At 40.1% G+C, this 26,391-nt stretch overlaps 1 protein-coding gene across 2 annotated transcripts in view; it reads right to left on the bottom strand.

The window, feature by feature from the left end:
* The window catches only part of RASA3 (RAS p21 protein activator 3), a 197,481-nt gene that overhangs the window by 33,351 nt on the left and 137,739 nt on the right, over window positions 1-26,391 (bottom strand). For both annotated transcript variants that reach the window (XM_050980645.1, XM_050980641.1), the window contains 2 exons: window positions 23,287-23,363; window positions 259-339 (listed from right to left, as the gene is read on the bottom strand). In XM_050980645.1, coding sequence (XP_050836602.1) covers window positions 259-339; window positions 23,287-23,363 — 158 coding nt within the window. The remainder of the gene's footprint in view (window positions 1-258; window positions 340-23,286; window positions 23,364-26,391) is intronic.

Raw genomic sequence — 26,391 nt, 5'->3', positions numbered from 1 at the left:
GCATAAATTAAGACTAACCACAAATTATGTACTCTAGGATATTCAAAGTATTCAGGTCTCTACATAAATCAAAACTGAAACAAGTCTCAAATTACTTACTCTAGCATAATTCAGTAGCTCATACACACACCCACCCCAACATTTAACATATTCTAGCAGTGTCTAAATACTCCCAGCTGTCCACAGGAACATAGGAATAGACAAAGGAAACAGAAAGCACCCTTATAAAATGGAAGCCCTTGAATGTGCAATACTTGCCTGGAGGGTCCTGCTAAGGTAACAGTGGCGTAGGGATCACATTGCCCATTCACAATGGGCAGCCCTTGGCACTCCAAAACTCTACAAAAGAAGAAAATGAAGACAAATAAATTAATTTAATGGAAAGAGGCTTGAGGGAAAGTAAAAGTGAAGCATGTTCATAGGTTTTTTTTCACAGTACTTTACACTAGGGAATTGAAATGTCACTAAGCAGAAACATTTAATTTATACTTCAACTTAACAACACATTCTGTTCTTAAATACTAACTTTAATAAGGGTCAAAAATAATGTTAAATTACTGCAAAACCTTAACTCAAAGGATTTTTATTATGCAAGCACAGCAATTTAAGGTTCATGAAGTAGGAGTCTGCTGTCAAGATGGGAGCTGTCAGCACTTTAAAATTCTGTGACAATTTATTCACCAAACTACATAACCAGAATTAATTCTGTAAGAGAAATATAAGAAAAAATCCACACAGACAGATCCCAGAAGCAGTTAAAAAATTTCTCAAAATAACATTCATGAAGACCTCTGTGCTTTTGCAAAATTTGGCATGGGCTTATTTATAAAGTTGTGTTAATTACAGACCAGGGCATATGACACAGCCATCCTTCTCAATGTTCAGCAGCTCTACACTCAAGTAGTAACAGAGACATTGGAGGGAAAATATGGAACAAATTGGGGTTTGCTGCACACAATGGTGGGAAAGCTGCACTTTTGCACTCTCATTTCAACATGTCTTAGGGGAAGAAAAAAAGAAGAAGAAAAAAAAACCCAACACAACTACCCCCAAAAACTGAAAAAATGCTGCATGTTTCAGAAGTTAAAACCTACTGAGGAATGCAGCACCAGCTGGAAACAAAGACAGACAAGCCACTTTCCAGAACTCTCTCTCCAGCAACAAGTTCTGCTTCCAACAGGTAACCTGCTGGGCTGATGTATTTGCACCATTTTAACTGGAAAGTTTCAGCAAAGATAAACCACGGAGCTCTCGGGGCAAGTGAGCAGTACTATCATTGCAATTTGAAGAATCATGCAAAATTCTGGGTGCTAAAACATCACATGCCAAGTAATGGCCATTTTACTGTTTTCAGTGATGGCAATTTCAATGCAAAAGAATGTAAAGATGAGTGATAAGAGAAAAATTCAGTAACAGAGAGTGCTCCACAATCTCATCCACAAGGCAAGTTATTTGGTAACATATAGTGTAGACTTTAAATACCGTTTAACTACAGGCCTATTATTACTTACCCTCCATAAAGAGAGAAAAGAAGTAATATTCTGCATCAATACAGGAATCATTTTTGCACCAGAGAAGGTACACCTTAGACAGGTTCACACAGCACTACAAGTAGAAGAAAACTGAAGATCACACTAAGGGGTTCACACAGGTGACTGAAATGATACATTACATTCAGAGCTGAATTGTCCTACCCATGGCCCCTCAGAATGGAGGCTAGGTAGCTGTCTTTCAATACAACCCCCAGCAATGCACCAACTCACAAGCTTCTGAATTGCACAGCCCTCACATGGTCAACTCCTCATTGCTAATTCACTAACACTAGTACAAAATTATGTTCTGTTTTCTGGATATGCTAAGTGGAATCATAGATCAAAACAACAGAGAGTTAGGAAAAGCCTGGATTGCACAGGTCATGTGCTACTTTTATCTCTGGACTTCTTTTATTTCACTACAAGTTCACCATCCACAGAGACAGAATCTAGAAGCCTCTGAAGCCACCTAGTTTAAGCACATATCTGATATTACCCAGTGTGCTACAACACAAACAGTGAAATTCAGGCCACAAATTCTATCCCAGCACCAGCTGGAAATCTATGGTGAAAGCTTCAGGAACCCTCAAGCATCAAACAACACACAAAACACATATTTGGCTGCCTCAATGCAATGCATACTTCGTTTCTTCCACCATCCCTTGATGCTGCTCCACAGAGGCAGGAGGTACCCATGAAACATGTAAATTTGAGAGCTCCACATCTCTCAGAGGCCTCATAAATAGACCAGATGACTGTTTTCAAGCAATCAAATCCTACTCCAAATTCACCTAGCTTACCTTACAGAGAAAGTGTAGAATAAGCTTTTTCTTTGCACATGTAGTAACACAAATACTCAAAATTTTAAGGGAGATGCCAATTTTTAAATTTAAAGGGGGCAGATGTGAACAGAAAGAACATTATGGGGAACGTTACACTGTAGCCTTCTGACAGAGTATCTGTATCTGTCAGTGCAGGAGTAAAACCAGTAAGTACCAGCAGAAAGTTTTTATGAAGAGGCAGATGCAGCTTGATTTTCTTACAAGTTAAGGACAGACCCTTTCGTTCCAGTGGTCTTTACACTAGTAGGACTACATTCACAGCAGAAACACTTGGCCAGTGAGCCACAGCAGGACTACTGGTAATTCTTTTAGGATGACAGATGCAGCTTGAACACATTCCTATTTAACAGAACAATTGTACACCAAGTGTCAGTGTCAAACCAAACTCCTGTGTTCCAGTGCTTCCTTAAAGCAGTCTGGAAGTTCCTTAAAATGAAATAGTAACTCAATGGCTTTACAGCAGTCAGCCAATTTTCTGCTGCTGATGAATGGATTCCAAGCAAGCTCTCATCCATAAGAGAAGAACTATGTGAAATTTAAACAGAGCATGTAGCCAGAGAGACTATGACTCCTGTTTTAGTAAAAGCAGCTCTTTCCAGAGTATGCAGAAAACAGAAAATGATCCTAGAGAGAGCATAATCGACACTTGAGGACATACAGAGTTTGCAAATCACTACACAATCAAAACGGAAAATAATAAACATCACAGATGAACTTGAATGATGAAAAGTGTGAACTCATCCAAACAAAAACTATGTATATCCTAACTGTACACATGTACAATGACAGGATCTATTCTAATATTGCCACACAGAAGAACTGAAGGTTTTTCTTGTGGGTAGCCCTGTGTTATCACATCCATCATCAGCAATGCTTAAAAAGGCAAGCAGTATCACCAGCTGGTTGGAGAGAACACAGCAATGTACATCAATGGGCACCTATAATTTGAATTGTGTGTGCTCTCCAGAACACATGGAGAAGAACAACAGATGGCTTCTAACCACCCAGAGCTCTCCCAGGGCTGTACTCTCCAGCTCAGAAAACAGAAGTTATCCATCCACTAACAGCTTACAAAATCATGAATGGTGTGAAGAACATTTCCTCACAAAATAAGAATTAAGGGCCACATAATGAAATTACCAGACAGAAGGTTTAAAAATAAACAAAAGGAAGTACTTTTTCTACACAATGAAATTGCAAAATTAATTGCCATGCAGTGTTGTGGAGGCTGAAAGAATATGTGGATTAAAATCAGCACTACAGAAACTAATGGAGTATAGGTTTGTAGACAGCTATTAAAGCTTAATGGTCCAGGAAGTGTGCAGCACTGGAGCAATCACACCACTTGAAGTATCACTCACCAGAGAGTATCAGTACTAGGCTAAACTAGAGGGGCATTTTACACAGTAGGGTAGTTGTTCTGTTCTCTTGGGGAAAAGCAAAATAAAAGGAAAAAAAAGAATAAAACAAAATACACAGATGTTCTTGTGCAGTCATGATGACTTAAGAGTATGATGCTTCTTTGTGTGCTTCTGGAATAAGAAAAGCAAAAGCAACCTTGAAAGAAACAAAATGTGGGAAAACAGGAAACACACCAACAGACTGTATCACAAGCCTTTCAGGTAATTTAAAAGCAGCTATTGTTTAAGAGTGCTGAAGAAATCAGGCAAAAGACAGAAGATTTAGGATTCTGAGGAAGGAAGGCTGTGTTTGGAGAGACATTCATTCTGGTTCTTGTTTCTTATAAAGCATTATGAGGAGAAACAATAAAATTCAACAATGCACAGGTCTGTTTGACACATGTTAGAACACTCTCCTTAGCTGCAGGATACTGTAATGTCAGGGCTGCCTTTGTTACATTTGTTACATTTTCTTCAGTCATGGGAAAGTTGCTAAGTCAATTAATGCTCCTCTCTCCCAGCCTGGTACCAAAACACTGGCTTTACTTGGCAAGCAAGGAAAGAGCTAGAACAAAATGTTATCTTCTCAGAGACAATAAAATGGAATCTCAGTTATGCCACAAGGCTATCACATTATTTAGACTGACAGTTCATATCTGGATTAGATGAACAAGAAAAGTGTGATAAAGGTATGATCTTGGGAAAGGGGGGTATAGTGGGAAGAAGTGAACAAAGCCAGTAGAAATAAAATGCCCCTGCTCTGGTCATCTGCAGAATTAACTGAATTTACATGAACTAGAATAATGAAAAAAAAACCTGACAATCAAGATTATTCAAGAATTACAAGTCAACTCATCAGACCCCAGAGGAAAAAAGTATGTCTGGTGGCTGCCAGAATCCTGTCTACCCAACTGGTAATTTCTCACCATTAGCTGTCTGGAGCCCAGCTGGGGCAGAATGAGCCATCCCTCACAGCTTGCCTGGCTGGGCAGAGCTAAGGTTAGCACTGGGTCATATGAGAAAACTCTCAATGCAGCTGCCTCACTGTACTTTGCTTTTGGTTTATAAAATTAATAGGTTTCAAGAAACAAGGCAGTTCAGTTTTCAGTGTGGTTCATGACCAAACCTTCAGAAGAGTAAATAAGCTATGGAAAATTCCCAGTGGGTTAGAGAAAACCTCAAAAACCTAAACATATCATAAGCATGCCTCTGTGTCTACAGAAGCTGAGAGGGTGGCAGGAGCAGAAGGTCTTGAAAAAAATAAAGAGTTTTTTCAACAAAGATGAAGTAGCTCATATCTGACACTACAGGCATTTCCTCTGCTTCTGGGTTGCCAACTCAGCACTGCAGGCTGTAATCTCTGACACAGCCCCTACACAAACATACTCAAAATCAGCCTTAACACAGGTGAGCAACATCAGAATGATCCAAGCCCACAGGCATTCCATGCTTCTGCCCTGGAACTCCAAAAATTGCTTAGAAATTACAGGCTTTGTGATTAGCTCAAGATGCACATGTGTCATCAGCCTCCTTGTGTGTCAGAATGGACAACCAAGGCAAAAACAGACCAAAAAAAGAAACCAGATGGGACATGGCTGCTCTTAAAACTAGTATGGGTGTTTACTGTTCTACTGACTCAGGCACAGTTGTTTCCCCACTTTCAGCTCAGGGTAGGGACCAGCACACCATTCCCATTCCCCTTCTCAAATCAGACTGTTTTCTCACTGTGATTCCTCAAGAGAAAATAAATACATCATTTTTTCAATACAACTGCTTTCTATCACTGTACCATATATTTAATTGCTTGGTTTCTGAGATCAATATAGATACTTAACAAGTTTGCTCATCTATCTTATCATTCCTCTATTTCCAGCCTTCACTTGTTCCAGCTTTCTTTCATTTCTTCATCTTGAGACTTAATTCCACCTCATATGAACATTTGTTTGGCCATACTCAGGTTCTGCTCTGCATCATTTTAAAGACAAGAGACTTCCTCCTTGCTTGCTCTAGTGATCTAATGATTACTTGAACACTGTACTTTGTGAGGTAAGCCTGACCAAACAAGTACCAACTTAAAAGCAAACTTGTGGAAGATTTGTCAGAGCTATCATCAAAACAATGCATCTTTGGCTTATGCTAAGTACTTGTTTAGTAAAGTACATTTCCCAGAGCTGGGTATATGACTTAGTTTCTTAAGTTTCTAGATCTCTCACTCTCTCTCTTTTTTTTTTTCCTTTTCTACTCACTAGAATCATCTTGTAACATATGTACTATCTTGAGTACTTTGTCTTGCAGAGGTAACAGAACACTTCTAAATAATCTCTCCTTGTGACTGGGTGTTTCATGGAGCATAAAATAAGGCTATTACTCTAACTTCACAATAGAGCAGTGCAGTCTATTTGCCTAGTCTAACAGCAAAGAGTTGGTGTCCCTTTCTTGCAATGTTCAGTTCATTCCTGAATGCTCTTTTCTTTTGGTGCAGCTTCGCACCACAAGCTGAGCTCCCTCCTCATTCCCAGTGGTTTTTGAGGAACTTTGCTGTATTGCTGCATGATGGACTTTCATGTACACTTTGGCCAACTCACACCTGGGTGGGCACATGGCAGCTGCTCTCAGAGAACTGACTTACACCTTCCACTGCAGGAAGGAGCATACCAGGCCTCCTTTATTAAGGCTGTTTATTACAGCCTTAATAAACTAGTTATATTCACATGTTTCAGAGGGGCTTTGTCTGAATATAATTCAGACAAAGTACATTTACCACTAAAAGCAGAAAGGTGTCATGTCTAACTCAGAAATTCCCTGAATCATAAATTTTCAGAGGCCAGGAGAGTGTGTCACTGTATGACTGCTCTCATCATTCTTCATGTCCTAGACAGATTCAGAGTCAGCATCCTGGGCTGAGTCTGACCAAATGCTACATCTGTTTGTGCACCTTCAGACAAGCCTTGCTCTTCCCCTTCACTTCCATAAAGTAATCTACTGGATGTCCACTGAGGATTTAACATACACACACAACCCTTTTTTGTCAACAGGCTGATGAAGTGGCCAGTTTCTTCTGGAATAAGACAAAAATTCTTACATTTTACTCAATCCTGATTTTAAATTCCACTCTGCCTTCATCATCAAAAATACTACAACTATTATGTCCCAACCCTCTCAAAATTTCTTTACCAATCTATACTCTGACTTTAATCTGTCCCCAGGTAATAAGGAGGCTAAGAATATGGAATACACATATTCAATCAAATCCTTGTCCTCTGGATGATAATCTGAAGCCAAAGGATCATGCCCACTCCCAGTAAGAGAACTCCAGTAAAAGATTATTTCAAAAGTCCCTATTCCTTGACTTTTGGAAGTGATCTATTTGTACCAAAACAAGATTTCCTACTATTCTTCTCACCTGAATGTTGTTTTGTACTGGGAACAGACCAGTTTCCTCTGACAGCAGTTCTCACATCCTGGGAATTGCCTGCAATGATGCGCCCTGGTTCACCTACAAGTTATGTCCGGCACAGACAGAAAATGTTACAGCAGTGGGTAGTGTCTGGTCACCAGAGACCATGCCACCATGGTAGAATGAACCAGGGAAAAGAAAGGATGGAACAATGTCCAAGTAGATAAAGCCATTCTGAAAAAAATACATCAATACTTGCTTTATCATAACGATTTTAAGACATTTTCCCATTACATTATTTCATCTCTCCAGGAAAACTAAAACCAGAGTTTTTATCCAGTCCTCATCCACACTGCTGGTCTCCAGTCTAGCCTCCCACCACTCTCACTGCCCCTCCAGGAAAACTATTCTCCTTGAGGAACTCCAGCAGTACTCTGTCTTGTCTGGATAATAGTCTCCCTCCTTTTGAGTTTATTTTGGTGAACAAACAAGTTCTGTCCTATAAAGCAAAAATAAACACGTGCCATCTCCTTAACATTTGAGAGGATTAACAGTTAACTGGAGCTATTTTCGCCTTCATGTGGCAACTCATTCTGTCACAAAGGTCTGTGGTACTAAAGTAAATCCTGCCCCATTGAAACAAATGGCACTTCACCTGGACCAGCAATTTATTCAATGTGTATTCCTTTAGAATAAAGACTTCTACAGTATTTGAGGCATTGACTCTGAAACATTTATATATAAAATATATTTTTACACTCAAAACTACTCCCATTTTGATCAACCTTAATGACATCAGAGGAATAGGCTGTGCAGGCAACTACTCTGGTTTTTTCCCCTTTAGAATACTCCCCAAAGCCTCTATGATAAAAGCACAATAGAAACCTTGAAATTGAGATTACAGCTGCAACCCCATGTAAGCACTACTTTTTCTTCCCCATTTCCAGTTCAGTTGAAAATTGTGATAGTCCAACAAATTTAAACATGTTCTTAAACCTGTGTTACCCTGAACAGATTTCTTCCCAAGCTGACCAACTATTTTTGCAGCTTCATGCAGTATGCAGATTAGCTTTTGGTCTTAAGTGGAAAGCTCTGTATGCACAAAATTTCTGTCACACACACACAACTCTTGTTAACACAAGACTGGCAATGGTGATTTCCTTGTGAGAGAGCAAAGGAAAAGGAATTAACTGCCAGCATTTTAGATCAAGCAAAAATTTCTTTCCCAGGTATTTTACTGAAGATATTTTATGGCAAAACAGGGACAAATATTCATACAAAGCCACCAAATAACATACAGAAAACAAGTGAAAGCTAATGAGCACAGTCCCTACTTCCCCATTCTACCAAATCCTATGACAGATATTACAATAAAACTACATCCAATGCAAAACCCCTACTTCATTAAATAGAAGGAAGAAATACTGTCAACACATATGCATTCCTAAAACGAGTATCACTTCCAATAAACTGCAAACTTCTCATGTCATTAAACATCAACATTTCTTAGAAGTTTAAAAACAGACTATTTTTCTGCTATTATTATGGGAACTGTCCTCCATACTACAGCTCAAACCATCCCATTTGCTTTCCAATACTCACTCTAGAAAGACCTTTAAAAGCACCCATTTACAGAGTACCATCTGTAGTCTGTACAAAAGAGAGCAGACTAAAAAGTGGGTGACAGCCATCCTGTTCTCACAGGACAAGGAGTTAATCCATTAGTAGTTAAGCCAGTTTATGAGCCAATTTCAGGAGAGCTGCAAGCTTCTTAAGAGCCTCTTCAGAAAACTCTTCAGTTATGTCAATATTAAAACATGGTTAAATTATCCTCCACAACAGTGCCCTGAAGCTTTAAGCAGAGACATAAGCTCACTGAAATTTTGCTCTACGGTGATTTAGTGACTATTCCTGGCACTGACATCATCATTTCCTTCTGCCTTGGTCTGAGACTGGCAACCCCTGCTATTAACAGGGAACAAGAACTTAACAACAGGAGAGAATAGAGAAAAAGCTAAGCAAGCAGAAGTTATTTCTAGTAGATGCTGATAATCAGAGAAGACAAAAGATGTAAGTACAAGTTAAAGCAAAGCAAATAGTAGATAAAAACTAGCAATGGAATTAGCAAAACAAAAGAGGAGGTTCAATCAGGAAAGGATAAATGTCCTTAATGATGGTACTATATTGATTTTTGCAGGGGCAAGTGAAGAAATTTGAATTTCATGTAGTATGGTAGGAAGTCAAGGAATGGGTCAACCTATTGAGGCAGTTGCAGAAGCACTCATGTTAATGCAGCATGGTGAGAAATGCAAAAGGAGTGTAGCACAAAAGAGAAACAAGTACAATACACAGCAAATTATTAGAGCCCAGCCAGCAGCTTTAGCTGAGCTGACTGTGGCCTGTGGCAATTCTAAATGGAAGCAATGAGATCCTGTCTGTACAGGCTGATAAGGAAAAAAAGACGACCAAAAGGCACCATGGGAGTGAGAGGCAGAAAGGCTGTTATGGCTAAATAATGAAGCCAGACCATGACACAAAAATCTTCCGTGTCATTTTTATTTGCTCGGAAAGGTATATTAGTCTCAGTGTTCTGTATGGGAAATAATGGTTTTATGGAAAGAAACCTGCAGTGATTTCTGACTCGAGACCTGTCCAAGTTCAATCTGCTCCCAGGAAGGAGCTGTGGGCACACAGCACAATCTCTCATTTCAGGCAGTACTTGCATGTCACTGTGTACATACATGAGCACATAAGCAAACAAAATAAACTGCAGGAACTTGTCCTGACTTCTCTCCTCCACCAGCCAGCAGAGGCCAGAAGCATCTACAACTCCTAGATGTTTGATACTCATATGACAAGAAGGAAGACAAAATGAAGAAGCTATTATAATAAGGAGTAACTTACAATCAGGAAGCTATTATAATCAGGAATAACTGACACTCATCCCTAAGAGAGTGCGATAGATACATGGCAGAGTAAAAGTTAAAGAAATCACCCAAAAGCTTTTGAGCCTACTGGCAGGAGTCTGATTGTAAAGTAAAAGGAAAATGCTAAAAGCAGAAGCTTTAAAGAATTTATGACAGAGAAGGAAATAGACACCCTGGTGGGGAGTTGGTAGGGGTAGGTATGTGAGAGTGGGGGTATTCAGCTCTAAGAAACAAAAGAGATAAACAGAAGCAGCTCATCCTAGGGCTTTTGTTCCTAGCTGGTGAGCAAGAATTTCCTCCCAAGTGCTGAGTATGGGTCATGTCAAACAGATATCCCAGGCTGGCCATAGACAGTAATATTTTAAATAATAATTTAGACATTCTGGTGAGTGACCTGAACTGACAAATACCTGGAACAAAGGGGAGAACATAAAGCACAGCAGACTGGAAAAGAGCGTCTAAATCACATACCATGACACATTTGAACCACAGGGCCCAACAACCCAAAACTCTTGGGCTAAGAAAATGCATCAGATGAGAAGCATCTTCTGGGTGATGGGGGATGCACACAGGAAGGGAACGAGACAGTTTAATGAAAGCTGTAGCACCAATAGAATGTAAACAGAACCAGCTTGTTCTCATCCCTACCCAACCCAAGTATAATGATTTCTCTACTAAATAAATTCTAGAATACTCCTCCACATAGATTTTCACATCATATATTTAATTAGATGTAGTAACAAAGTTTAATAGGGTGTAGTAAGAAATTTCTAAATGAAAGCAATACAAAAAGAGGTTGTTATAAAGAAAAGAAGTAATTACCTTTGGAACTAGAAAGCAACCAAAGGTGCCCCTATACGCTTCACAGAGGCTACAGTCTTCTGTAATGGGAATGCCTTGGCACACCTGAGGTAGGCAGAACCTTTAAGGCTTTAAAAAACTCAACCTGACACAACTCAGAAAAACTCTTGATTCCATTTATGTGAACCATCAGACAATCTGGGATCTTGATTAACAATAGCTCTTATTAAAGGGCAGTGATCTTTGCTACACTTTGCAATACTTTCATTATGGAATTCAAATCAGGTTGATTGATTAGCCCTGCTGAGACCTGATGGCAGTTATGCTGCCAACTAAATTCCAAAGTAATGCTGATACACTGAATTTGTTTTGATAAGAGAACTGAGCTAAAGTTATACAAATTGTATCATAGTGAACATAAAAATTCTCTTCAACTAGAATTCACAACATAATATATTAATAACTTGATTCTGTCAGGATTTACAAATCTAAAAAGATATTAATGTATCTCACTGCAATTATGGACAACACAGTAATCAAACACAGGAGGCAAAAAATAAAAAGCACACAGTATTTAACACAGAAATCAAGGCATTACATCCTCAAAACCTGTCCATTATTTAAAGAAAAGAAACCCAACCCAAACCAGAAACATTCAATTTAAACCAGATACACCAAATCTGTAAAAGGCAGGAAGTAGAACAACAGAGTCTTTCGTAAAGAAGACTCAAATTGCAACATACAGATGAGGCTTGTTAACTTTCATTTACCTAAATTTTTCACACTGATGCAGATAGAGTTATTCACAGAATACCTTGGGTTGGAGGGATCAAAAAGATCATAAAGTTTCAACTCCCCTGCAATGGGCAAGGATGCCCTTCACTAAAGCAAGCTGCTCAAAGCCCCATCGAAGAAGCACAAGCATCATAAGGATCAAAATGCACATTTTGTAATACAGTTTCCTATGAAATTAACTGAAAAACCCTTACCAATCTCCCTGGCTTCCTAAAAGAAGAGATCAAACAGGATTCATAAACAATTTATTTCAAGAACAGCTGACACAGGATGGTGACTTGCCTAATTTGAATAATTCCTCTGGTCCTACAAGATGTGCAATAGTGTTCTGTGCCTGAAGGATCAAACTGTAAACCTAATACAGAAAATCCATGAAAGACGTTTTGTGGTCATTCTGTAGCAACATCAAAGCAAGTAGGTCCTGCAGACAAAATCTTCCATTAGCAGTGAAACCTCCTTAATAAAGCATCATCCTCTGCAATGCTACAACAATAAAGCACCAGGCTCTTAAGACTCTCCACAAGTTTTAAGATGTTAGGAAAAGACCTACAGAGCAAAACCCAGAAGGTGTCTGGAGAGGAAGCCACAGGTTTCTAACGGAAGACAAAATCCCTTTGACCTGTTTGACAGGAAAAAGCACCAGTTGTGATTACCTGTACAACAAAAGCACATCCAAATGGTAAACCTGGTGGCCCCTACCAGGAACAAAGCAGTACACAAATTGTAAACCATTTCCCCTGGCACACTGTCCCAGTTGACTTTCTACTCTGAAAGGTCAGTCATGTCATAGGTTTAGTTAAAACCTATGATATCCCATCCAAAGAAGAATGTGCTTCACCAAGTGATGGTTACACCATTGCTTGTACAGCATGAAGCCTCTAGAGATGAAAAGCAATGTAAAGTGCTCTTTATTAAAGTTTTTAGTGGCTTGTCACTTTACCTTATGGAAAAACAGGATGCAAATTAGGGCAAAGTCATATAGGCATGTTGGTATAACCAGCTGTAATTAGAAGCCCACATCAGCTTTTTAATTCCAGTTATTGCAGAAGGAGTTTATACTGGTGTTATGTTTATCCTCATCATTTGGGATGAAAACTGATCTTTGGGATCACATTCTGGCCTTGTTTGAGACAGTGATGATAGCTCACACCTACTAAATTTGTGCAACAAGCTCATGATGCTTACTTCATCTTGAGAGGACATTTCTGAAGAGCAATCAAGGCTCAATTCAAAGAAATCACAACTATTAAAATATCCTCAAGATGTTCCACATGAAATTGTTTGCTGATTAATGATCATGACAAAAAACAACAAACTTCCAATGGTTTTACTACTTGTTTCCCACTAGTCTTGATCTTCCAAACATGGGTTATCACTTACAGTAGGAATAAGTAACCATACATTCAAAAGGACTCTCTTCTAAATAAGGTGCATACATGAGATTTTACAGAATCAGCTAGTTTGAAAAAGACCTCTGAGATCATCAAGTCCAACTTATCACCTAACAAAACCTTGTCAATTAGACCATTGCACTCAGTGCCACATTTGTCTTTTCTTAAACGCCTCCAAGGGATGGTGACTCCACCACCCCCCTGGGAAACCTTTTCCAGTGCCCAATCACCCTTTCTGTGAAGAATTTCTTCCTAATGTCCAGCTTAATCCTTCCATAGCACAGCTTAAGACTACGTCCTCTTGTCCTGCCACTTGCTGTCTGGGAGGAAAAGCCAACCCCCACCTGGCTATACTGTCCTTTCAGGTGGTTGTAGGGAGTGAGAAGGTCCCCTCTGAGCCTGCTCCTCTCCAGGCTGAACAACCCCAGCTCCCTCAGCCACTCCTCACAGGACATGCTCTCCAGACCCTTCATCAACTTCACTGCCCTCCTCTTGACACACTCCAGCACCTCAAGGCCCTTGCTAAGCTGAGGAGCCCAGAACTGGACACAGCACTCAAGGTGTGACCTACATCGATGGATTCAGCCCATGGATCCAGCCTGTCCAGGTCCCTCTGCAGAGCCCTGCTACCCTCCAGCAGATCAACACTCCTCCCCAGCTTGATATCAAAGTTTTTCTTGCATAAATCCAGCAGGCACTCGCTGTAAGACATATTTACCAGCTCCTCTATTTTTCCTGTAGCTCTTGCATGAACACTTCTGAGTTTAACAGCATGCTTTTTAGCCCAATCTCCTAAAGAGAGAAGCTTAAGAGAAAATGCTTTCTGTCTATATTTGTCAATCAATCTCCTGCTGACAATTTTTTTTCAATCAGTTGGCGTTTTCCACAAAATTTGAATAATTGGTAGAGAATTCAAAAGATACTCCAGTTCTACTGATTTTATTAAACTCAACAGTTATGCAGAGAAGAAAGCACCCCTGGATGTCCTCAGCAGCTTCTGACTGAAAAGTACATAAGTAGAGAGTCTGCTGTCACTGTGTGCCACCTTTTACAAACATGATGTTTGGGCTGGTGGGGCATAAAACTGGACAAATCAGCAGAGACTATCAAACAACTAAAAGGGTAAAACCATATACAGCAAGTACAGCTGCAGCTGTATACAGTCCAGCTGAATCATTGCCTCTGTTTGAAGCTTGTATGAAATTATTACAAAACCATCAGCTTGGAAGCAAGTCAACAGTAAAATAAGTTAAAATTAATTGCAGACATTACTGCCTCCAAAAGCACAGTGTCCTTGAAAATTTCTAGGCTCACTGCAATTTCTTTCAGAGTATTTCCCTTTTCTCTTAGCATTTATGAGAACAAAACTTAGATAAACTAGCAACCTACCTTGTAGGGCAGAAAGGAATGGGATAGTGAAAACGACAGGTTTCAAAGTGCTAATAAATTAACAATGTGTATTGAAAGATTTTTAATCTGATTCACAAGTGCTTTTTACATTAAAAATATATAATTGGCAAAACAGATTAATTTTTCCACAATTGACTCTTACTGAAATATCCAAAAAATGGCATCCAAGTCAAAGATTTACACCAAGACAGACAAGTAGGGTGTACAGCTGATACCAGGTGATTTTAGCACTGTGGGTTCTGGAAAGTACTCAGCCATAGCACATAACTAGTTGCATTCTCAGTACAATAACGTGCCCAGAAGCACGAACGTGACTCCAGATGGAGTAGGGCAAGAGATACTTTCTCATTATTGCCACATCCACTGTATGACTTTTTGCAATAACTTCCTCTCAACAAATCCTTCTGTGAACAATGAAGTTAATGACAAGTGTTTCCTAGGTATTGTGTACCATGTCTCTACTTTCCTTGTAGCTGTAAAAAAAAAAAAAAAAAAAAAAAAAAAGCCCAACAAAAAAAGAAATTGTCCAACCTCAACACTTGGGGCCCTGTAACTTCCTCTTTACCCTCTAGCTTCCCCTGTTTCTATCCTACCTTGATGTCTGTCCCTAGCTCCATTCTGCTACCTAAATGTCATGTTGACAAGTGTTGCTCTTGGAGCAACAGATAAATTTGCAGAGACAACTGTAATATTTGTGCCTCATCATATTGCTCCTTTAGAAACTCCTCCACTGGTTTTGGATGGTGCCTGCCACAGAAGCTGTAGAAATCCCAGGAGTAATTCAAAATGAAATGGGGTGCAAGCTCACCCTTGTATTATGCTAAATACATTGTACTCCAAAGGGAAGAACCTTTTGATATAGGTTGTGTTGCAAGACAGCTAGCCGGTTTTTCCTAGGGCCCGACCTCAAATGTAATTGAACTCTTCCAGCTGATCATCATTAAAGGACATCAGTGAAGTAAGAACTGCAGACATTTGGGACACTGGCAGCCTACTGAAGGTGCTAACAATTCAGTTCTCAAAATCCATGCACCTTTTACAAACATGGGCACTACAGGAATGCTCTCTAATGCCCCTGAAGCACCCTGAATGCACTGTGGCCTCGAGCACATTTAGAAATAAAACCATTTACCATAAGGATTTATGCTTGAATAATTTGCCTCCATTTATAACCCCAGTCTGTGCATACTCTGTGTAAAACAGGAAGTACTATCATGTTATTTACACAGCAGCATTTACTCCTGAAACAGAACTTAAGACTTACATTTGAGTCTTTAATTACAAACCGAGTTTTATACCTATTCCAAAGAGTCATGTGATGACTGTCCAATCTCAAAATGGTGAGCAATTAAAACATGTTCTGCTGGAGAAGAGTCTAATTGAAGATGCTGTTGATTGGGATTACAGATAAAATGACACTTGTATGTGATTTGCATAAAGAATTTAATGAAGAGAAGAGAAGCACTGAAGAAACACTGAATACAAAAACAAAGAAGTGTGAAACAAACTTTATTCAGTGGGAAAGAGCAGCAGCAGAAGACAGTATTTCTATATATCAGAAGTTTAATGGAGAACAGTTGAAACTTGATTTAGGCTACAAAATAGTCAGCAGAGGCTATGGTGGGGATGGAGAAGCACAGCAGAGACAGTGTAAACTCAGTGTTATGAGAGCTGGGAGGAAAAAAGAAAAAATTGATGCACTGTGTTAAAGCCTTATAAAAGATATATCTTCTTTCTTCCCCTCTGTACTCTCAAAACTCACAGCACTGCAGCACTTCGTGACAAAAGTACCAAAATCACTCTGTGATTTAATCACTATGCGATTTAACCTCTGAGCATCTTCCCCCCATCAATTTGTTATGAAACCCACAGCAGATTAAAAGCATGATCAAGATGCAATCCTGCAGGAAAAGGTGCAGCTTCATGCAGGGCTTGGTCTCCAGAGAAAGGAGATTGTAACACATTTAATGGATACATGAGTTTATTCAAAATGAAGCCATGAGACTACTTGGTGCCTTTCTTAGCCTTCCTTCCCAGGAGCAAAAAGAAGTTGAAATTTTTCAAAATACTGTAAGTTTACCTGATTGATGCATACATTAAACTGGCCTTCTTGTAGTTAGCAATGTCTTTTTTCCCCTAACTGATGCAGGTCATATTTTAGGCAGGAAAATAAGCTTCATTTGACCCTGAGGTGAGTTCAAAGCTGGCTGCATGTATCTGCAGTGGAATGGAAACTTCTCTAAAGCAAGACAAATGTATGTTTTCTCAACCGGAAGCAGCAAACCCAAGAGGGCTGGGTGGCCCATGGACCCATTCTGGATGTAGGTACAGCACCAAGAGCTGTAACATGATAAGAAAAGCAGTCACTGCCAGCTCTGGCCTCCTCTGATCTCCAACAGGAGCTGCAGCCCTGCACCACATCAACATAACCATCAAGAGCCTGAGACAGAGTGCTACTGCCTCACAAAGCAACAAAACATTGCCTCCATGAAGAAACAAGCCCAGGTTCCTGCTGGCACTTTGGTGGAACACCAGCTCCAATTTGGAAAAAGAAAATACTTCTTGCAATCACAGGAGGAAACAGCAGACCTGCACCAGAAAAAAACATGTTTTCCTCTTATGCTTTAGATTAGGATCCAGACTGCTGATCCAAAAGCAGGAATGGCCATCAGCCATTCCAACCAGACTTGATATATGTAACTTTGGCCTTCATGAATTGTGACCAACAAAACAAAAAGGCTGAGCCTCTGAAATTTTCAAAATGAAGCACCATTTACCTTAACCTTAGAAACATCATATTGCATAAGAGACTTTTAAACAGTTACATAAAGTCAATCTGCTTTAGGGCAGTGATTGTCAACCAGTGAGCAGCGATGCTCATGGACAAGGAAGTTCAGATCTATAATGTGAGCCATCAGAGAGGAAGGTCAGATGCTGCTCACTGCATGCTCTGTGCTCTATTCCCATGGCAGGGAAGGCAAGGGAACCACCACCAAGTCCCAGGACTCCCACGCCTAGGCAGAAACCTTAACCACACCTGACAAATGAAACCTTCTTCCTTACCTCCCTCTTCCTCTTCAGAAGGCTTTTAAAGTCCAGAGATCAGTCACTGCTCTTTTAACAATCCCTGAAGCGTTGATCTTGGGGATGTCATACCTACTTATTGTCTCCTCTCCTGCTTGCTCTTGTAACCTGCCCATTCAGCTTTGTTCCACATGATCAGAATACATCTTGTAGAGTCCTCAAGAGAGTTGCACAGCATTTAATTCACAAATTAATGCAGAACAGCCACATCTTCCATACCAGAGCTACAAAAGCTTCACTTTCCAAATAAAATTTCAGTATTGATAATGTATTTGTAGACTTATGAATTGTTTACTGTAGAACTGTGTTACTACATGTGAAAGACAGCAGTGGCCTCTGAAGCACATATGTTGTTATTTAGCTGTATAGATTTACTGGGTGGGAGAATAAAAGAAGCAGAGGGGAGGAGGGGTGAGTTCTCCAAAGCAGATGTTTCCAAGCTTTTTTAAAACTAAGAGACAAGACATAAGACAACACTTGAAGGAGCAGCTGGGGACACCGAATAAATACAGACATTTAAATGTGACTAATTACATACACATGCTGGAATTCTCAGAGGATGATCAGGGAGCCAGGCTCCCAGCTCACTCTGACTTTCAACAGGAGTTCAGCGGCCTGTTCCTTCAGGCATGCTGCAAGATGTCATCTTGCTAAATACAGAACACTGCCTCTAAATGTTGCCTCTAGTAGCTTAACCACAGCAAAGCCTGCAGATTGCTACAAAGCTATCTACAGGAGCCCTCCTCTGTATTAAATAAATACAAATGCATGTATCTGCTCTTCTTGGCCTGTGTGCCTCTGACAGATGAGACAAAGTTGTCTGGACAGCCCAGAGGCCTTAAAGCCTCTGGGGAACCACCTTTCTGTACTAAAAACAAATATGTTGCCCAAAACCTGCTCTAGCAATGATGGGGAAAGGTTTACAAAAAGTCTAGGGATCCTTTATGAGTAGTTTGGTTGCAAAGCAGGAAAGTTTCTGCATGTGGGAAGTGGTGGCCTACAAAAAAAAATTAGGGAAAAGTACATACCATTGATTTTCAGATGTGTTCATGTAATATGGCTAGACTCACACTGTTCATGACTTAGTTCAAACACCTCCACCCAGCACGGCTGCAGAAAGAGAATCTTTCCCTGGTCATTTCCCTTCTTCTGCATTACACAAAAAGAAAAGTGCAGTTTCTAGGATACACAGGATTAAGGCCTGTTTCAGCTTAAAACGCATGAGGAAAAAAAAATAAAATACAGCATTGCTCAAGCAGCTGCCAGAAGCTGTGCCAGCACAAAGGGGTGTATATGGACACATGCAGCCAGAAGCATGGGAAAGTCTTGACCACTTCTTTCCATGGCCTATCTTAAAAATATTCATAAAATTACAGATAGATTTCTGGCAGGTGACAAGCAGGAGACAGCCTTCACAGCCAGTGGAAGGCGAGTCCAGATGCTGATATCACAACAGGCAGTGGCTGACTGCGCAGGCCAGGAAGGCTGTGGCTGTAAGAAGTGTGGAGGAACACAAGGCAAGATCTTTTGTGAGTGAAAGACAGAAAGGGGAGAAGCCAGACCTACTGAATAAAATTTTCTTTTTCCCAGCACTCAAGGTGACTCACTACACAGCATAACAGTGTTTAGTACAAATGCAGCAACAGGAAGGAACCAAACCACAAGGTCCATGCATGCTGTTTTTTATCTGACATACTTGGGCAAGGGTCTGTGGTCAGCAATCTGTACACCTGCTCTCTCTGTATGGTGTGAACATACACATCCAGAGCCTGCATCCCAAATCCTGTAACTGGGATACAGGAGACTGATGGGCATCAGTCACAAGGACCACCAGGCTTTGCACCACGTCCCACAGGGGGTGCCCACAAGTAGCAAACCTTTCCCAGAAGGAGCATCCAAAGTGAGAGCTGTGGTTCTTACAGAGTATGACAGAAGAAGTTGCTGGGGGACACAAGTAGTGTGAGTGTGGTGCCTACATCTGTACTGTCAATGTAACTTTTAAATCCACTAATGCTTCTCCTTTTAATCTCTTTTGCAGGGATTCAGTCCAGGAGATTGTGCTGTAGCAGCTGTCTGAGACTATGGCCTCTGATGAAGCACAACAGCTTAGTGGTTTAGACTAAATGAAAGTACTGAATGCTTCTTAAGGAGAGCTATTAGGTAACCACTTTTGAACTGAATTTTTTGCTTCCTCTGCAGGGGCTAGGGAAGCACACTTGCCCTTTGCATTTTTTAATAATCTACTACTTAATGTTCAAGAGCTCAGCACTTAAATATTTTAATTTGCCCTTCCATTCAGATGAATTTTTCCATCCATTCATCCAGCTGACTGTTCACAGCATGCTCCACGGGACTGCAGGCTGGCTCAGCCCCAGCTGCTTTCCAGGCTTTCTGAAATGCAGGGGTGGCAGTGATGTGAACAGGCTCAGAGGGCACACTGATAAAGACCTATGGGTAAGTTCACATCTTCTGAAGAGGTAAAAAAGTTTCCTAATTGGGCCAAGTCTTCATTTAGCCTACATATGTGGTCTTTGAAAACAAGCACTACTCTGGGGCTTAAAAAAGCAAGTGTCTCTAAGGTATTTTTAAACAGCTGCCCACTGGATGCAGCTTTTGCTCTCCCTGCAAACCTGAACTGTTCAACCAGTTATACTTAGGAGGGAATTTGCAGGGTAGTGTTCATCTCTGCAGCTAAATGCTGAATTTAAAACAAACAATATATTTTTTTTTAAAGTCAAGGAAGTTCACAAGATAAGCATTAGATTCACCAGAACAAGTCAGTTTTTAAGATGCAGTGATTCTAGATTCTTGCTTATATTTTTACAGCCTTGTCTTCTTTGCTCACTGTAACATCCATGAGATATTCACAAGAAAATCAGTTATTTTCACAACACTCAATTGGAACCTGCACTTCCCTAGAACACCTAGTCTCTGCTTTGCACTCATGACCTACCTCTAACAAAGGTTGTGCCTCTCCTGCCTTTGCTGCTCTCCTCACTGGCAAATTACAGCTACAAAGACATTTAGCTGAGCATTGCTTAATTATCACACTCTTTTCTTACAGGCTGAAGCACTAAAACCAAGATGTCTATGAACATACCTGCAAGAGATTTCAGATCATGTGGAAAAATGTTAAGAGATGCAGTTCAGACCTTCCTGAAGCAAGCAGTGTGGCATGAAGAAAATGCTGGACCTACATTCTGAAGTGCTTTTTTCCCCCCACAATGTAAATACTCCCCTCCATCATTCCCTTCTTCTTTCTCACAGCTAAGACAGATGGCCATGAAATCCTGCATCAATCCTGTGGAACTACATACTCTAGAAACATTCTTCTTTCCCAGTTTTCTTATTTGAACTGCTAAGCCCTACTGTCACCACTTAAATAACAAATAAATGTGGAAACTAGACAAAGCCAGAGTGTCCAGGACAGATACCGAGGAGACAGTGGCAAGGGGAAAAGCCAATTTCAGCAGACAAAATCTTGCTTGAGCTCTGATTCTCAAAGTTTGTTTCTAAGACACCTGGGCTCATCATGATTCAATGGCTAAAACCTCACAATTTTTCTACACATTGCAGCAAATACACTGAACAATACCTAGCAAATCATGGTTACAGAATACTTCACAACCAATCTTTTTTTTTTTAATCTGCATTGTAGAACATGAATGAAATAGTCTTCAAATTGAGAATATGTAAGCAAAAATTTGAATAAGTATTTAAAAGCTGTCAGGCCAAATGAATAGAAAGTTAGGAAATCACACTGTTGAAGTAGTCATTGCCTTACTGCTATTCATGAAGTAAGAAGCTGCATGTATTACATATTAAGAAGGACCTTTTCAGACACCTATTTCTAGCATTCAGGAAGTTCACTGAAAAATCCATTGGTACTATAATTTTACAGGGTCCCACTTAACTGAAGACAAAACCTTTAAAAGACAGCTGGCTGTGGTATGACATACTCTCTCAAAATAAAACAAACAGAGACAAACACTTCTGAAGGTCCTTCAGCACACCTCCTAAATAATCAAAACAGATGGGAGCACAAGGGCATTTCAGTTAATCTATGTTTGCAGAGTCACGGATATCACAGGATTTCAACCCACAATTAGAGTTCAAAGGATAAGGCAAAGGATAAGGACAGAAGGCTTTGTGGCTGTATCACATCTAAGGAGTGCAATACACACTTTCAGAAAGGCCAAAGCAAAAAAACCCCTCAGTGTGGTAACCAGGACAACTGTGCTCCCTTCCCTGTCTAAACATACTATCCTCCAGGCATGCTTCAAGGAGAGTACAGCTCAGTGATAAACCCCCTGTCCTGTATGTCCCACACACATTCACCCTCTCTAACAGAAATTGCCTTTTCCCACCTTCTATTTCCCCTTGTCCCACAAAGCCTTAGGACCAACAGCAATACAAGCAACACTTAAACAAAAGATGCCAGCCTTGGAACTTGGAAGATACAGGTTTGAGCTCTGGTTTCTCAGTATGTGTGTGACCATCATCACCTGGTCATATTCAAATTGTGCAATGGAGAATGACACAATGAGAGTCCTCAGGTAGTAGCTAGAGGAAGGCTGGGCCCTCCAGGTGGTGCACAGCTACACTGACATGGCAATTTTTGTTCTCAAAGAGGCACAGCTGTGTTCCAGCAGCATTGTGCCCTGGTTAACAAGTTTACTGGAGCTCAGAACCTCCACAGCACCTTGCAGCAGACTATCCCCTGGTATATCCCCTGCCTCATGAGAGCAGACTGCAGTGAGAAAGAGGTCAAATGTACCTGCTGCAGAGCTCTGAGGGTACCTGCATGGCCAGAGGGAATATGCACAAGCAGGCAGGACCACTTACCCCAGCCCATTCTCATATCAAGAGTGGGCCTACAGTGATGGAGGTCACCATATGGGTCACCTGCATTTGTTAACACGTCCTACACATAAAGACTACCAGGATAGAGCCTTAGCAAAGGCAGCAACAAAATGATATTAAATATTGGTCTGAAAATTGGGCTGGTCAGAACTTTCCTAGCACAGCATTTATCATATTGACATGACTGACATAGAAGTGTATGATGCCAGCAGTGTGATTTTGACAGCTCCTCTGCCAGAGAACACAAAGCACTCTTCACACAGGCAAACCAGCTCTGCCACTGCTTCTGAGGTAACACGAAAAGCTTTGGTGTGGTCAAAGAGCAGTGGTATTCCAGACTCCTCCTCAGAGGACAGAGAAATCTTTACAGCCATTTGAGTCCTGTGGCATCTCTGTTCCAACTTGAATGAGACCAGATGGCTGATTCTGAGGCTGCCTTAGTAAGTGATAGCAAACTTTTGTTTTAAGTCAGCTCAGTAACACTCTCACCACACAAGTTGTGCTGCAAATTTACTCAGCTGGTAAGGTCATAAATGCAAATTAGAAGGACATTAATATTACCCTTTGATGTCTTTTTAGTATTTATGCCATGACTAAACTGGATAAGGCACTGATTAACATTTAAGGCTATTAGGAAGAAAATTACACAGATTATGTAGAGGGAAGGAAAAGAGAAAACAAAAAAAAACCTCACACACTATAAACTCATAATGATATTTCTGATTAAGAACATTCAATGTTGAACTAAATGTGTTGATTCCTCCAACTATTTTTAATGAAGCACTGCACACTGTTTGCAATCAGTCTGTTTCTCATAACTTCACAGCTACATTTCAAGTCCTACCGTGTTGCGAGCTTGTGGCAGACAACACCAGTGTCTGTTATGACTTCACTCAGTCTGAGCTCCAGGTGGACCTTCCCCTGAAACATACCAAAACACCACAGGAAAAGTTAATTCTATGCATAGGCAGTCACACCATTCCAACTTCAACCAAAGCAAGCCAGTTTATGCAAGTAACTCCAGAAGTCTAAATAAGAGCTGTATAGCTAAGGTCTTTCTACTGCCAGAGAATCAAGACTAGTAGTCATTCAACTAAATTTGGGTGCATAATTCCCACCATTATATTATCTCTATAAGTTGAACTGATTGAAGGATATGGAGTGTCTATTGTCTTACACAGAAATGTTATGCTGAAGTTGTAATTAGCATTTAAAATATTAAGCAAGTATCTGCAACACTATTGTTAAAAATGATATCAAAGTGTGTTATAAATTACCCCTACGTGTTTTAAACATTATTTTAAAAATCTATTAAGCAATATAAACTGTAAGACAAGTATCAATAAAATATATCAAACAACTATTTTAAAAAACCACATAAAAATGTTCAATCATGTTGCTAGTGTTCACAATATCTACTATTACACAGTCTTCAACTCCTTACCATCACATCATGTATTATGACTTGGGCCAAGATATCCTCCTTCAATACACTAAGAAAATACAGGCAAATATGAATACTGACTGCATTCCTCTAATTCCATTATATTTCAAAATGTGAGTAGCCACTCCCACTGACAAAAACTCAGCAGCACTTTAACAGCGTGTACACAGTAAATGCAAAACACATTTTGTTACTGACCAAATCTGACATGCCAGCAGTTGCCCAGTCATCCTCTCCAAATTATCACAGCCAAAATTGAGCCTTTCACTGTCATTACTCTCCCCTCCACCTTTGTACTAAAGCATGCTAAAATCAACACTGCTAATTAATCAGAGCTCTAACATGGGTATCATCTACCTGAAATCACACAAAATCCTTTTGCCACCCCTTTTATAAAATCTTCCAGATTCAACCTTTGCCATTTTTGCACAGGACCAAAACTCTTGCCAGCAACTTTCCTATCTCTTGTAACTAGTTACTACAACCTCCTGCTCTATGGGGATGTCTGTCCTGGGCAACAGAGGAGAGTGAAGATGAAACCCTGACCTCAAGTTGCACCTGTGCTGCTAAGATTCCCTTTCCCTATAGCAGATTTGTCTGGACAAAAGCTGGTGAAGGTAGCCCAAAGCACAGCAAGGAGTATAGCAATAATTAAGGAGCATGGACACAGAAGCGCAGTCCAAGGTCATTCCCTGGTCCTCTCACATTAAGAAGCACAAACACTTGACTCAGTGCCTGAATACTTGTCCTGAAAGCACCCATGAGGCATTCTGTTTCTTCCTGCTACAGTCATTCCCTCTCCTTCCCAGTGTATATCCCTTATTCAGGACCATTCTTTCTGCACTTGAATGCACACTTCATGCCCTCACTCCCCAAACCTTTACCATCTACTTACATCTTCAGTATTCTTACTCAGTAACACTTTTTCCTATCTGAGAGCTGGAACACAGTCCCTTCAAGTACACATGGGAGACAACACTGGACTTCATCCAGAAAAAAAGGAAGAAAACCTCTCCAACTGAAGATGAGCTCTTCAATCTGTATAAAGCTGCAGAGGCACCACAGCAGCTCACTGGCATTTTGAACAGGGAAGAACCCACATGAGTGTGTGAGTTTCAAACAAGGCTTCTGCCATGTGTCTTTGGCACCATTTTAAACAAAATAATTAAACCACCACCACCCTTAATGCAAAAACCGAACTTTGCATTCAGTTGTCACTTCTGATTTGTGTTCCAGTGACACAGGTATTCTCCTTCACCCCGTCAGTGTGTGCCAAAGTCAGCATCTGTCACTGGCTTCCAAACTGAAGCCTGTCCTCATGCACAAGAGCAGGACTTCTCTGCACAAATGCATAAAGCCAATTCTAGACTCAGCACCACTGCAATGTCCAATGCAGCTGTACATCACAGGGGCTAGGCACATAATCAGCTAAGAGGTCTGCTTAAGCAGAACAGCTTTCTTGCTTTTGTTTTACCATATTTTCCTCACTCTTCAATGTTCTCTCTCCCACTGGTTGCATATTCTATTACAGGATCTAAACCACTGGTCTCTAAAGAATAAATTCATATTATGAACCTGTAAAACCCACTACTGCTATCTTTGTTGGTATCCTGCTAACTACCAGAGAAATCAACATTAATATAAGTTTTGAAGAAATTAATTAAGAGACAAGAACAGAGATTTGGCAACTCAGAAAGTATCCCTTTGTAGAAAAGTACCAAGGTATACAAATTTTTTATAGAAATATTTCTGCTGGTCTTAAACAAATGTTTCCTTCTCAGGAAAGAATGCTTCAATGCACTTAGATGAGCCTGAGAGCAAACAAGCCATTTGCTCAACCTCACACAGACTGAATAAAATGGAAGCTCCTCATTTCAGAAATTCAGTTGAAAAAAATATTATTTAAAAATCAGCAGAATTTCACAATATTCCTAGCTACATTAAGCATAAATGACAGTGATGCCTCTCATGGGCTAAAAGCAATTTTTTCTTGTGGCTTTCATCTTTCTCTTGTGAAAGCTTTGAAAATGGTCAGCTGCTCCAAGAGTGACTCCAAGCTTCCTACAGCAAAACAGAGGTCATGGGATCACTGGGACCAGCAGCCTACAACTATTCCCAAAACACCTTCCAGTGTTTTACTCCCAGTTAAAAACTCAAATACCTTGAAATAAGGCTACAGTAACATGCTTTCAGGCTTAATTTACAGAAGAGATTACTCTTACATAAACAGAATGCTTTTTCCCAAATCAATTATACCATTAAGCAAAACAAAGATTCAGCTGAATAAATTCAATCCTGAGAAATGGCATTAGCTGGGTTTACAAAATACCAGATAATTCATTTTGCAAAGGGAAGGCAGAAATAAATCAGTATCATAAGATCAAAAGTTAATCTAATCAACAAGAAGGTCAACCTATAACAAATTACATGTACCACAGAAACAGAGAATTGCCATGATCTTTGACTGACAGTCTGTAAGAAAGAAATTTATATTTTTAGTATTAA

Source organism: Serinus canaria, chromosome 1 (assembly GCF_022539315.1).
Source record: "Serinus canaria isolate serCan28SL12 chromosome 1, serCan2020, whole genome shotgun sequence".
In the NCBI taxonomy this organism is placed as follows: Eukaryota; Metazoa; Chordata; class Aves; order Passeriformes; family Fringillidae; genus Serinus; species Serinus canaria.
The sequence above is the reverse complement of the archived record's forward strand: the minus strand, read 5'-3'. Positions and strand labels throughout refer to the sequence as shown.